The following is a 14,014-nucleotide window of genomic DNA, read 5'->3' on the forward strand; positions in this document are numbered from 1 at the left end:
CCTCACAGGCCAAAATCCACCCTTTTTCTAACTCACCAGGGGAACCATCTGGAACCACCGAGTCAGATTCCTTGAGGACAGAGTCCTGAGCTCCTGGACATCATTCACCATTTGGAATGCTGGCAAGCAAGGCAAGAAGCTCTACAGAAGTTTGTCACCAGCTAATAGGAAAAAGGTGAGCTAGTAAGTGGGTAAAAAACATACAAAACCACTTCTTCTCTTTCCTGTGCCCTTCTGACGTAATGTAGCAAATGTCTCATCAGATATTTTGTCCACAAAAAAAGCACTAGTTGATGATTAATATAAACTGGGGCAATCCTCAATATTCCAGATGATGTATTTCTTCTTTTAAAATGCCATGTTACTTTATTTAGAGCTTATGGTGTGTACTGAGAGCAACATGCTGGTAACTAAGTGCAGCAGTAGGTGAGTTACGCTGTGTAGCAGTGTCTGGTCTGTAGCAGCCAGTACTCAGACTGAGTAGAGTAACTATTTGGATGCTGTGATGCTAAACTGCCTTGTCCAGGCTCATTCATACATATTTCCCAGTTCCAAAGTGGCTGCTGGACAGGTCCCTGTGGGATGTTGATCAGTCTGGTCAGCCCTGTGAGCAGTTGTGCTGTGACTCCCTTTGGAAAGCTCAATTGCCAAAAATAGGGGTGAGGAGTGGGGTGAACAGGCAAGTGGAAACTGTTGCACATGACTGTCCAATTTACAGTCAATTGAAAATGTGGAGGTTGCTTATATTTGGCAATGGCAGACATTTCTCAGGACAGATTTGTCTGAGACTCTAAATACCTTATTTTTATAGCATTTTCTAGTGTGCAATAACTTTTTGTTAGATAAAGGCTGTAGGGCTGATGTCAGATGACTGTTTCTTATAAAGAACCACAGAACATTCATTTTATGGCTGGATGTGTTTTTCTTTTCCTAAGAATATGGATGGGAAGACAAAATGACAAATATATATATAAACCTGATTAATGTGGTGGCCCTGAGACCACACACATCTGAAAAAAATGGAAGACATTTGTATACACATAGTTAAAATTACTGAATAGACACGGGAGACACTCAGACAGTCAATGCACAAAGCAAAAATTGAACTGAATTTCCTGCTTGATGTTCCAGTGCCATTCCAAAGCCATCCCTCAGTCATTGCCATCACGTGGCAGGGGGTGAACTGTAGGAAGAAAGGAGGTTAAATGCTGTGTGTCCCCAATCAGTTGCTTCATTCAAAGAGGACAGACCTGTCCTCTCAATGTGTTGTTACCTTGACCATGCAGTGCAGTGTGATTTTGGGGGGTTGATGAAAATATTCTCTTTTGTTAGTATTTTGCTGAGCACTTTGAATTCCACTGACTGACCAGCAACAAACAATTGCACTTCTCTGTCTGCAAAATTAGGAGAATTAGAAAATAAGCTCCAAGGGAAGAGATGGCAGCTGGTCTGGTAGATTTTTGAGATGTTACAGTAAAAGTAGACCATTTTGGTTTTGTAGCAGTGTTTCATCATCTTAGGTGTGTTGGTTTTTTGTTTTATTTTGTTTTCTAGCTTTTCTTTGTACCAAGCCAAGATGGAGATGGATGCTGAGGTAGAGCACCTCTCCAGCTTTGGGTTACATCTGTAGGTGACCCATTCAGGACTTCACATCACACAAACACTTGAAGGTGTCACAGCAGAGATGATAAAAAGGGCGAGAGAAAAATAATATTGTTGGGGTTTTGCCACTCTCCTGCCAAAGAACCCAAGCTCAGCTCTCCTCCAGGAGGGAACAGCCTCCACTCCCTGCACCCCAGCACGGGCAGTGTGGTTCCAATTAGCTGGATCCCAGCGTTCCTTCCAGCTGACCTTTCCATAACGTTTGCTTTGGCAGAGCTCTGGGCCCTGATGCTGTTTTGCTTCTGTCAAGGTTACAACTGCACATATTCCAGTATGGTTTGGGTTGATACTGAAATATTGCACTGAGCATTAACCCATGAGTTACTGGATGCTACTCCAGACACGTTTAGGACGTGCCAGATGCAGTTGCACGTGCCAAGTGTGACTCATTTTGCACAGTTACTGCAGAAAACTACTGCTAAAATGCAGGCACAGTGATCCTTTATACCTTATGCAGAGTAATCAGACTTCACCCCCTGAGTCTGACGTGTTATCTGAAGCATTAAGAGGTTTTCTCAATAACCAGCAAAGATAAATAGCTTCAGAAAAGGACTTGTGTCATCTGAAGTGAGAGCAGAGGCTAATTTCTGATTAAATTATTGTTCCCTGTAGTGATTAAAGCACTAGTTCTGTGTATCTGTTCAGGCTCATCATGATTGCTGTTCTAAATTTGTGGCTTTTCCAAAAGTGAGATCCCAAGTCTGTGCAGCTCAGTCAGAGCTGACACTCTAAATGATATCCTCATGTTTCGTGTAAGTCACACGGCAAAGGGCTGTAAGGAGTGAAAACATCTCACTTCTCCCAGAGCTAATCAAAGGATTATGCTGCTGGAGTTTCAGGAAATAAAATCATATAATTTGCAGTAGGTAATTGGTGGCAGTTTTAATTTTATTCTAAATTAATAACAGTAAAAGGTCTGTAGAGAAACTCCATGTTCTACTTTCCCTCAAAAATCCTTCAGGTATTTTGTGACTAATCTGGAACTCTTGCCAAAGACTCTAAAATCCCATATGAACAAAGGTTGTAAATAGTTGTTGCTTCATCCTTTCCAGCCCTAAAAACAATAAAATACTTTTCCTGTCTCACCCTTTCAAGACCACCTTAACAAGATTTAAGCTTTCATATATTCTGTTAATTATGAGAACACTGGAGATTCAATATCACTTTGAATCTACAAGTAGAATCTCATGTTGTCTTGTAAATGGAGGGCCTGGGATATGAATTCATCAATTATGTAAAATTGACACCTTTAAAACACCATTCCAAAGCCCCTTAGGGCAAAATATGATTTATTACATCCATACAATTATCATTTTCTCCTCTTGAAGGTCCATTGATTAAAAGGGTGTCATCTTAAAAGGTCCAGCAGCCTTTGAAATGCAGGTAAAATTGCCAAAATTGCTGTAAAGTGTAATTAAATTTATTTAATTTACCCCTCTAAACTTAATGTTAATTGGTTTTATAATTAAAGTCAGTTTAGGCTCTTGACAATGTCACCTGTGCTCTGTTTGACTGTTGCTGCATCCTTTTATTGAGATTCAGAATTTCATTAGATGTCCTGAGCCTGACTTTGGTTGGACTGTGGAGTCACAGCAGGGTGTTTTCTCAATTGGCACTAAGTACCTGTAGAAAATTTGGGACACATACCCCGAGGGTAGATAATATCCCCCCCAAAAACCTATTACATACAGCTTGTGTCATTTTGTAATTCTGAAAAAAAAACCCACCCTAAACTCTACTAAATCTTCAGGAAGAGGATTAATTAGTTTGAGCTGTCAAGCTTAGGGTGTGTAAAAAACCCATCTTTTTCAAAAAAAGGAATGTTTCTAGTATTTTTAGAAGCTGATAAACAAAGCAATTGCATTTCTTGTGCTGACTAGGTCTTTGTGGGATGTTTGAAAAGCACAGCTCTGTTTCATGCCAGACAGCATTGTTTCTTAGAAAACAAAATTTAGGCAATTCCAGGAAGCAGCGGTCTGGGTATGTTCATACTCAGTAACAAATTATTGCTTTAGTCTGTTTGGAAAACAGTGTGAATTTGAATTATGGTTCTGTTAAAAGACAAAAGGACACCTCAGCAATTCTCTCTTTTCCTTCAACCATCTGTATGGTGAATGTTAAAATGATGCTTTGTCTCCAAAGCGTTCAGGCAAAAATCCAAGGCTCAATATTTTTGCTAAACAGCAACACACGAAAAAAATTACTCCACTAGTAGGGATTTTTTATGAATTAATTACCATGATCTCAGTATTCTTAGGGAAATTCTGCTTCCTGGCTGTTCCCTTCTTGATTCACACCACTGACAGTGGTTCAGTATTAGCATTTCTGCAAGAATGAAGTCAAACAGACCTTTTTTTGTTTAAAACACATCCGTCGTGTCTATAATTTCCAGCTGAAGATGGAAACCAAATGTTTTTTGGGATGCTACATGTGCCTGGAGGGTTTTCTGAGCTGTCTTGTCTGCTCTTTTATTCTCCATCAGACTTCAGCTAAAAGAAGAACTTCAGCATTAACGTTCTGTGTCATTTCCGAGGGCTGAAAATAGGGCTCAAATGGCTCGCAAAAAAGCAGGGGAAAGGATGAAATAAGCACCAACTAATTAGTGGCCTGGAAACAGTGCTTTACACAGCCAGGCCCTGGAGATTCTCTATGACAACACTGTCTGCTGGTGGCAAAACTCAAAAGCTTCAGAAAGTACTTTGAAGGCCCTTTTTCCTGGTTCAGTGACCACTTAAAATCATCCCTTGGTTTCTCTTCACCTTTTTCCAAGAGCAGCATCACCAAACCATGTGATTCAGCTCTGATCCTTCACAGAACTGAGGAATGTCTAAGTTTTGTAGCATTTTAACCACTCTAAAAGTACATGAATGGCTGCAGGAGAGTGGAGTGGGGACATGTAAAAGAAAAGAAACATGGAAGAATATCACACCCACCTTGACTGTGGAGTGAGAAGTAGAATGGTCATGAAAGTGAGTTAAAAGCCTCCAGAACAAGGAGAGACAGAGATGAAATGTGAAAGACTCAGTTAAATTCAGGTATAAAGTGTCTTTAAATGATGTGAGGTAAAGTAGAGGCTTCATTTTGGACATTGAGTGAATAGTTGATGGTGAAATACGGCCAGGAAAGCTCCTTGCTCCTTCCAAACGACAAGATGTGCTTTTTGGCAACCTCTCTTTTGCCAGCACAGAGGTTTCACACCTGAAACATTCCTGGCATGACTCAGGTAGGAGGAACCTGCTCTAGAGAAATGAGACACTGGCAACAAGAACCCTCACTGTAAAGGCAGGTGTATGTTGTGTGGAACAAGGGAAATTCTGTGTGTCCAGTGTTCAGCAGCTTATTTTGCAAGCTGGGTTCTGGTGTTCAAATTCTCCTGAGTGACTTTGCTATGGATTATGTGCAGAGGGGGAAGCTGCTGCTCTCCTCAGTGGAATAGTGTCTAAATGGAGCAGTGAAATGCATGCTTGGGATCTAAAGATACCCACAACTTCTGTCCTGCTGCAATGCTGAAGAAGTGAAATAAAAGCAGCTCCTGATACAGAAAATCACTCAGCTTGTGGCACAGAGTTGTTTGCTGGTTTCTGTTTGTGGCACACCAGGAGATGTTTATGCCTCTGCCTGTCTCTTGCTCTGTTTGCCATTAGCTGGATCTATTTAAACTTGCATTGTAATGCTTTCAGTTGCTTTGTTTTGACGTGAATGGCCAGAATTGATTTCCCTTTTGCAGAGATGTATATTAACGTGCTTCCGAGGCTTTCTGCAAGCTGGAATGGAAGAATTATAAATAGAAGAATTACAGGGTCACTGGAAGTTTAAAACAGATGGAGGATTGTGTGAGATATGGAGAGAAAGGAGTAGGGAAGATCTGCTCCTGTGGGATTTCGGAGAGTTTGCAGGTTGTCTCTTTGAAGGTGTCTTTTATGAGAGCAGCTGAAGTAATGAGGAAGGAGAGAAGACAGTGAACAAGAGACCATTTATTGAAAGGGTTTTCCAGTTTTCTATCACCTTCTACTCAGTTATTCACTCTCCCATGTAAAACTTGCCTCTGGGATCCTCCCAGCTGAAGCAGACCTTGAGAATGTGCTGTAATTCTGTTTTCTTGCTTCCTGTAAGTGATGGTTACAGAGCTAAAGCAAACCACAGGTGAAAATAAGGTGAGGGAGTAAAATCCTATGAAGATCATTCACCGTAAAAGGACATCACTTGGCTGATGAAATCTGTCAGTTTTTCTATTAGGAAATCTGACTGGACTGAGAAGTGTGAGGAAACATTCCCTGCAGTAAAACAAGTCTCTTGGGAAACAAACAATTAATTGTAATCATAGCAGAGCTCAACCAGGCAGGTAGTCACACCCCAAACCCACTCTGCTGTCATTCCTAGTGACATTCCTTGTCCTTCTGAGACTTCCTTGGTTCTACATTTGGAGGAGGATCAATCTGCTGCCCATTAATCCTCTTTTCCCCAGGGAGGTCCGATGGCCCAGCCTGGGTGTCCCTCTGTGTTTATGAGGCAGATCCAGCCAGAGAAGGGCTTTTATCTTCCTCAAACGTGTCTTCCCCCAGCAGAGATTGTTTTTGAGTAAATATCTTATCTTTGGAGCTATGTAAACTTTCTCTATGAGGGAGAAAACGATGTCTTCTTTTTCCCTTACACCGCTGTTAATGCATGTTGCAATCCATATTTATACAAATTACAGTAATTCCATAACTTGTCTATAACAGATACCCAGCTGTGTCCCCAAGTTTTGAGCTGAATTAGCAGTCTTTTTCCTTTGTTTTGGAATTGTATAGATTTTCATACAAGTGATGTTGAAAACAAAAATATGTAATAATTTATATATTTTGATAAAACTGAAGTGTGATATAAGGACTCTGTAAGCTTAAATGGTGTCACACTGTCAGAGGCATTGCCAAAGAGTCATTTTGCTAAAAAGAGGGAAGAAAAACAGCAAATTGAGACTGTTTTATGGCTTTATAATTCATAGGTTCCTCCCAGGGAGGCAGGAGTTCATGTATGGATAGATGGTCATCATAAAAGCTACAAGAAAGAAGCCCATTAATGCAGGAAAATAAATAGGTAACTCTGGGTTTATCCTGATAGAGTATAAAGTAAATAACTCACATAAGCCTGATGCCCTGAGTTCTCCTTATAGGATAAACAACTGTGCCTAACTCCTGTATTTAGACTCCAGACATGGCTTTGCTTTAATTGGAAAATAAATAGCGTGTGTCAGAAAAACAGTTGACTTAGATTTTTGGCCACCCACATGGTGAACTGCCTGGCAGAAAAATTGCCCATTCAAGTCTGACCTGTTTTACTCTACTGTAAATATCAGATTTTAAGCTGGCTGAGTCCATTGAGGATTACAGAGGGAGATACCTCAGTGGGAACTCGGAAAAGGATTCGAGTTGTTTCTGTTTTCCAGGAGAAATTTGTCACAGATTCACCTGTATTATTTTTTTCTTGGAGCTGCTCTTCCCAGTTTCATGTGTGGGATGTTCTGGGAGCTGGGGAGTCAGGATGGAAAAGGCACTTGGCACTTTTGAGTTATGGCCCAGGGTGAGAGGAAGGATTATGATTATTGGCAGAACTGTCTTTGGAGAGAGAGTATTTACAAGGGCATGTAGTGACAGGGCAAGGGGAAATGGTTTTAAACTGGCAGAGAGTGGATTTAGGTTGGATATTGAGAAGAAATTAATTCATGTTGAGAAGAAGTCTAGGCACCAGTCAGGGTTTCTGTTAACTGGTATAACACACTGGAGTTGAACACTGTGACACTTCCCAGCACAGATCTTACAGCTGAGTTCCCAGTTACTGACAGTGAAGTGTAGATAGAATTTCACTTTACCTTGTGTCATGAATTTTGGTGGTTTATTTTGGTTTTTAATGTCTATAGGAGCATAAGCAGCTGCAAAAATAGCTTCAATTACTGGAAGATAAGTCACTGTACTGTACAGTGTTCATTCCTAGAACTCTGTTGGGTTGTCAGTGAGGGCACACCCTGCTAAATTTTATTATGATTACAGCTTCTAGGACAGTAAAACACTAGTTGTGACAGTGAGATTTGCAGAATATTGGAGAATTTTAAAGGTGCTTAACACACCTAAGGAACCTCTCTCCAGTGGCCTCTACTTGCTTCCCTTCATGGACACAACGTATTTATATCCATGTGTGTATGTACACATGGAAATAGGATGGGTAAAGGAAAATTTGGGATGTAGTTTACTGTGCTCTGGTCACACCATCTGATTTTTCAACTCCAATAAAGCATTACAGTGGGCATGGAAATAGGGTCAGGGATGTAAAGTGTTATCAATTTGTGGTTAAGAGGAAAAAAAAGCTCCCCTGGTTCTTAGCTTGTGCTTGAAGGAGCTGCTTGTGTGTGTCACTGTCTAACCCAGCTGCACCAGCCACAGACACCTGGGACAGTGTCCAGTAATTTCCTAGTTTTGCCCTGAATTCCCCCTTTTCTTTTTATTTCCATTATAATGCCTGAAACAGGGGTGTTAAGTGTCCTCAGTGCAATCCCTGCACCAGGATCATCCAGAGCACAAGTCTGGATCTGCTGGCCTGTGATGGGATTCCTTTAGTCACAAAGCCCCACCATGAACATTTAACGTTTCCTTTCCTTAATGTTCTGATCTTTATTTCTTTTTGTGCCTGTTTTCAAGCAGCCCATTTCCCAGGTCTGAATGCCTCCCTCTAAGTGGTTCCAGGGACTATCCCTGCCCACCTCCTCCAGTTTATCAGCTCATTTTCCAGATACAGTGGTGGTTTGCAGCCCTATTTGTAATCCCTTGATACTTTTGTTTGCATTCTCTTCCATTGATGTTTAATTAAGGAAGTGATATTATGGTATCAAAAAAAACCAGTGTTTCCCTCTGCACAAACAGAATGAGGTCACTTTAGGTAAAAGAAAACCATCTTAATCACAGGAAGAAAATGTGTGAGAAAGATTTTAGACATGGAAAACAAGCCAGGCTTTTGCACCCTTCTCTAACTTAATAAATTAATAAACAGCTGTTTGGCTTTTCAATTTTTCTCAGCAGTAAGTGTTGTTAATCAATTTTTAATGGAGCAATTAAAAAGATATGAAAGCTGCTATCCAGCTTTCAGCAGAATAATTGATTTCTGTAAGACCTCAACTGTCTCCACTGTTCTGCTTCAGCATAAGAGCTCCGTGTAGATCATCTGAATAGACCCAATGGGAGGCAGAGGAAGACACAGCTATGTTTATTTTAAAAAGTCTTCCAAAATGTTCCTGGCAACCTAATGGCTCAAAAAATAAGGCCACTGTGTATTTTGGATGGCAGGCATTTATTCTGCCTGCATATTTATGAGGAAATAAAACACCATCTAAAATATTTGGCACCTCGGGCTGCAAATAATGCTTCCATAATTCCAGTAAGAATAACCAAAATGGAGCAGTAATTATATGTGTTTAAACACCAAATCTGCTGAACTTTTCAGTTGAAAAATACGAGTCCATATCCATAGGAATTCCCAAACTTGGTGTGCTATGCCCTAGAATTGAGGTTGGTATTGCCAGAGCACCCAAAGCAGTGGTGCAGCACCACTGTCCTGGGGTGTCTGGTGGTACATTCTATTCTGCTTTATTATATAAAAGAAGGTTTGTATTATCTTGGGTGTTTAGTGGGAGTGCCAAAATGTGGAGACTGGTCTCTGGTTTTAGGTTTCTCAGCACGTCACTGAGGATGAAGTTGGTGATCTCACAGATGTTCTCTGCCACAGTCAGTGGCTTTGATCACCTGTCCTCGTGCTCCTGAAAACAGAATGTGCTCATAAACAACTGCAGAGTTTGCCCAACTCCTTAAGGTACACCCAGAAAGGATTTAATAAATGTTTAGGCCCTGTAGGAGGCCCAGGGTGTGTTGCCCTATCCCTGTGTCCATCCCATGCCAGCAGCATTCCTTCCATGGTTACACTACAGGTGAAACCCTGCTACTGAAATGCTCTGTTCCTCTGTTCCTCTGTTCCAGGTCATTGCCTTTTGTGATGTTGATGAAAAGAAAATAACAAAAGGATTCTACACTTATGAGGAATCTGAGGTGAGTTATGACCACTCTTGTGTTCCTTACTGTGACCTGGAGTGTCCTGGGAAATGTGATGAAGGAGTGTTTCATTGATTTTAAATGTTACATAGCAACTCACTTTGGTAAGGAGGCTGTGAGAGAAGACTGGAGGGCTGGGGATTGACACTGGAGCCACAACTATGGGCCTCACACTCACTGCAGTCAGTTTGGAAAGACAAAAATCCATACTCTGAATGGATTCTGAGGATGGGTAAAACACAGTCTTCACTGACAGGTTTTTCTTTTAAGTGGGAGTAGAATTTGGTTTACGGTGGATAAAAGGGAAAGGAACCCTCAAAATAAAAAGTTTTTGAGCAAGTTATCTTGTGAATCAAATTACCTTGAGGTTGCAAGATCCTTGTGTGTGATGGGAGTAGGACTGAGGGAGGGTGGAAGGGCAGGAGGGGCCCCTCCTCAGGTACAGCTTTTGCTTAGCCTAGAACTGTCCAGTCAGGTTCTGTACTGGGAAGCCAGGGAGTGCTTTGAGCTGCATGAAAGAAATTGGGAATCAAGATTTTGACCTGCAATGCTAAGGACTCCCTGCCTACCAGTGTCAGTATGATTGATACAGATCCTGGGCATTTGTCTTCCTAAGACACACCCATGCTCTTGGGTCAATCATAAAGAAGGTTGTGCTGCAACCTGTGGTGAATCCTTAGGAAATTCTGCAGCTGGGATCCATGGTGAAGTCCCAGTTGGGCACAAGCCATTCAGTGACTTCCACAGGGAGGGAAAGATGCTCCTCCATCTCTGCTCTTTTGCTCTGATGCTCTGATGCACAGGAGCTGATGTAGCTCAATCAAGTGGCAAAAAATTAATCCACCAAAAAAAGAAAGAATGTATTTTTTTGGGGAGGGTAGGCTGTTGAAGCTGCTTACCTTGCAATGGAATCAAAGAGAGGGTTGTTTAGGGAAGAGCTGAAAGCTTGGAGGTAGGGGAAAAGCAATGGAGGAGAGACCAGCTCCTTTCAGCAGCAGAAAGCTCCAAATTCAGATCTGTGTGATGTGTAACTTCACTCAAAGAAACACAATTGCACTGAAAAGTGATGGCACAGGAATAAGGGACACTGAAATGCCAGTCAAAGGAGTGAGGGTGGGACCAGCTGCTCTGTTCATCATGAAGGCTCACAAGAATCTTTTCCCCTTTTAGAGTTTAGCAGCTCCTAAAACCAAACAAGTCACCTGTGTGTCTCTCTGCTGCCTTTTCCTGCAGGAGAGACCAAAACCAAAGGTCCCTGTGTGTCACTTCAGAGATGCAGCTCCACCTTTCATCATCTGTGTGAAGCTGGTGAGTGTCACCTGCTGCTTCACCTGCAGCAGCAGGATTTGCTCCTTGGGAAAATGAGTTTCTATTTACTCAAAGCAGCTTCTCCCAGAAGCTTCTGCTATGCAATTGAATGGCCTTTTTTATCAAATTGATTGTGCAGGGTATTTCAGGGATTTAAACCAGCAGTATTGGGTAGAATGAAGAGTAAGGAAAGGTACAGGAGCTTGGATCTGTTGTACTTCCTTACCCAACACCATTATAAACACAAATGAACACATGCACTCAGCCACCTGCTCTCCTTTAGTCCTGATATTTTGCAGCCCCATGTATGGCAAAGGCTTTGGTTTTTAAATCAGACCTTATAAGCCTTTTTGTTTGGCACTGCCAGTTCTGAACCATCTTCTGTGCCTGACTGTGGTAACCTATTTCAATTGGTTTAATTGACCTAATAACATAACTAGAAGATGATAAGCAGCAGTTCTTTTGCTGTTGTAACACAGTGTATGGGATAACACAGAAGCTTTAAGGCAAAATAGCAAATGCATTCCAGTTGCAAACACTAGTCAAAAACTCTGACAGTAACTAAAACCTGCAGCTACACACAAACACTGACAGTTTTAACACTGGCCTAGATCTGTTCAGAGATGGATTAGCTGAATCTCATCTCTTCTGGTACAGCCTGCTTTTAACTTGGCACTCCCACCCTCACCATCAACTCTGAGATCATAACTATGGGTTGTAAAGCCAGACTGAAAGTGCCTCAGGGCATTATCATGTACTCTTGGTTGATAAAACTCTTGGATCAGCAAGTAATATTACAACTAATTGAATTTTTCATACTACGTACGATTGCGGGTTGAAGTCCCCAGACAAAACATCTGTGCAACCTGTTCTAAAGCACATTTAATCTGGGAAGCCCTTACAATGAGACTATTATACAACATCTTGTCTGAAAACTCTGCTCCATGACTTCAGTTGGGATTTCAGTCTATTTTTCCACCGATGGCCACTGAGCATTTTCTGCTTGCTTATTCTTTACCAACCCAAGTTTATCCCCATTCTTCTTCTGAAGGAGGTGTCCTTTAAGGGGCTTTACTGGCTTTATTTTCCTATTCTTGGTAGGGGATTATTTTTCATTTTGATACAGACAAAACCTGCATGTTTCTGTGCAGCTCTAAGAGGGTGATTTTGGAGATTAGATGTGTTTATTAAGTGGGTTGTTTACAAGAAGTGACTCTGTTGGCCACGTCCTTGGAGCAGTGTTGGCTTATTTATTTCTTCAGGCTTTGGTACCAGTGCAAATCCTTCTGGAAGAAGCAGGAATCCTCTGATCTTTGCTCAGTTTGCATTTTATAGTGGCTTCACAAAAGGGCTGGAGCTGGAATTCTGCTCTGTGTGTGTGTAAGTTTGTGCTGAGGAGGATAAAAGTGTGGCTGTATCTGGTCAGAGCAGCCGCTGCAGAACCACTTCACCCAAGGGCTTGTGCTCTGGGTTTGCTCTCACTTGGAGGTAAAAGCAAAATACTTAGAAAATGCTGTATTGTGCCCTGTTTTGGCTTGGATTCCAAGGGCTGGAAATGAAAGGGATTTGTATTTTTCTGTTGCAGCAATTAAAGTAGTGTGATTGTGTAAAGTTTTCAGAAAATTTGCTGTTAGACCAGTTATTGTGCGGCCCTGCCTGGTTGTGCAGATGAAAGATTTCTGTTTAACTCTCCCACTTCATTTAGCATCTGGGCTCTTTTATATTTTTTTTTACCCTTCTGTAGAGCAGGTTGTTTTTCCAGCACGCTTAACACAACTGTTCCATACCCTATGTCCTAACTTGTGGAATTTTGGGTTTATGGAATCATTAGTGGAGGCTAAAGGTCACATCACGACCTTCATTTCTGAGGAGAATTCCCTGTTGATGTGAGTGGCAAGTTCTGCAGGTGGACCAGTTTGGCATGTTGATAATCATTAGGTGTCTTTGACATGCTCCCAGTGTGTCCAGGGGAAGCTGGATGCACAGTCCTCCAAAGGAGACAAACCTTCATTTCTAAATTCAGGTTCATTAAAGATCCAGAGTAATTTTTTTTAAATCCAATTCTTCTAGCCAAGTCTAGCATTACACCTTCTTTAATTCCACAGTTTTATCTGGATTCAGTTTTGTAATTTCCCATCCTAAACACGCTCACAGTGGTGTTTTACATTGTTTAAACTTCACTGGTGCTGCTCTGGACCAACACAAGAACACGAGCAATCGCATTATCTGCCTCCTCTGGTATTGTCAGCTTTAATTAGGTTTTTGGGGGTTTTTTTTGGTGGCATTCCTGAAGCTCAGTAGGATTAAGGGCTCCAGGAAGACCCCAGCAGAAATGCTCAGAAATGCTGAAGTTGCCATGTTTTCTTAGTGACATCACTGAGGTTGCTCATGGAACAAACCTCCCCGGTTCCTGTCCCGATAACACAAGTGGGGGCTCAAAAGGAAACACCTTTAGCTCTGCAGAGTATTTCAGTTGCCTGATGAAAGGTTTGTTTTATCAGACAAGCTAATCAGTGCTCAAAATCCAGCCCAACCACTTGTTTTGTCAAAGTTGGCCCATTCTCTGCCAATGCCTGCATTAGGAAACAAAAGGAGCAGAGCTGGGCTGAGCAGCTACAGAGCAGCACAGGAGTGAGCTGATGATTTGTCTGATATCCCCCCAGACTGATTTGAACACTAACTTTTCAACAGACACTTAATTTTTTTGAATGGAAACATTTCTGAACCTTGGTTTATTTGTTTAGTTCTGCAAATTGGATTTTCTTCTGTGGTCTGAAGAACTAAGTTACCCAAACTTGTTACAACCTGAAATGAATTTGTTTGATTGATTTAATTCTCTTGTTCTCCCCTTGCAGGATTTGACAGGTGGAGTGTTTGAAGCAAACCTGGACATGCTGAACCTGAAGGAAGGGATGGATTATTATCACTTTAACTAAACCCAAGGTGAGGCAGTGGGACCGAAGCTGTGTTAT

At 41.5% G+C, this 14,014-nt stretch overlaps 1 protein-coding gene across 3 annotated transcripts in view; it reads left to right on the top strand.

The window, feature by feature from the left end:
• The window catches only part of B3GNTL1 (UDP-GlcNAc:betaGal beta-1,3-N-acetylglucosaminyltransferase like 1), a 113,376-nt gene that overhangs the window by 96,774 nt on the left and 2,588 nt on the right, over positions 1 to 14,014 (top strand). For all 3 annotated transcript variants that reach the window (XM_027691481.1, XM_027691483.1, XM_027691482.1), the window contains 4 exons: positions 40 to 175; positions 9,663 to 9,731; positions 10,968 to 11,042; positions 13,898 to 13,985. In XM_027691481.1, coding sequence (XP_027547282.1) covers positions 40 to 175; positions 9,663 to 9,731; positions 10,968 to 11,042; positions 13,898 to 13,978 — 361 coding nt within the window. In that variant the 3' untranslated portion in view covers positions 13,979 to 13,985. The remainder of the gene's footprint in view (positions 1 to 39; positions 176 to 9,662; positions 9,732 to 10,967; positions 11,043 to 13,897; positions 13,986 to 14,014) is intronic.

Source organism: Neopelma chrysocephalum, unplaced genomic scaffold (assembly GCF_003984885.1).
Source record: "Neopelma chrysocephalum unplaced genomic scaffold, ASM398488v2 Primary Assembly neopelma1_84, whole genome shotgun sequence".
NCBI classification, from domain to species: Eukaryota; Metazoa; Chordata; class Aves; order Passeriformes; family Pipridae; genus Neopelma; species Neopelma chrysocephalum.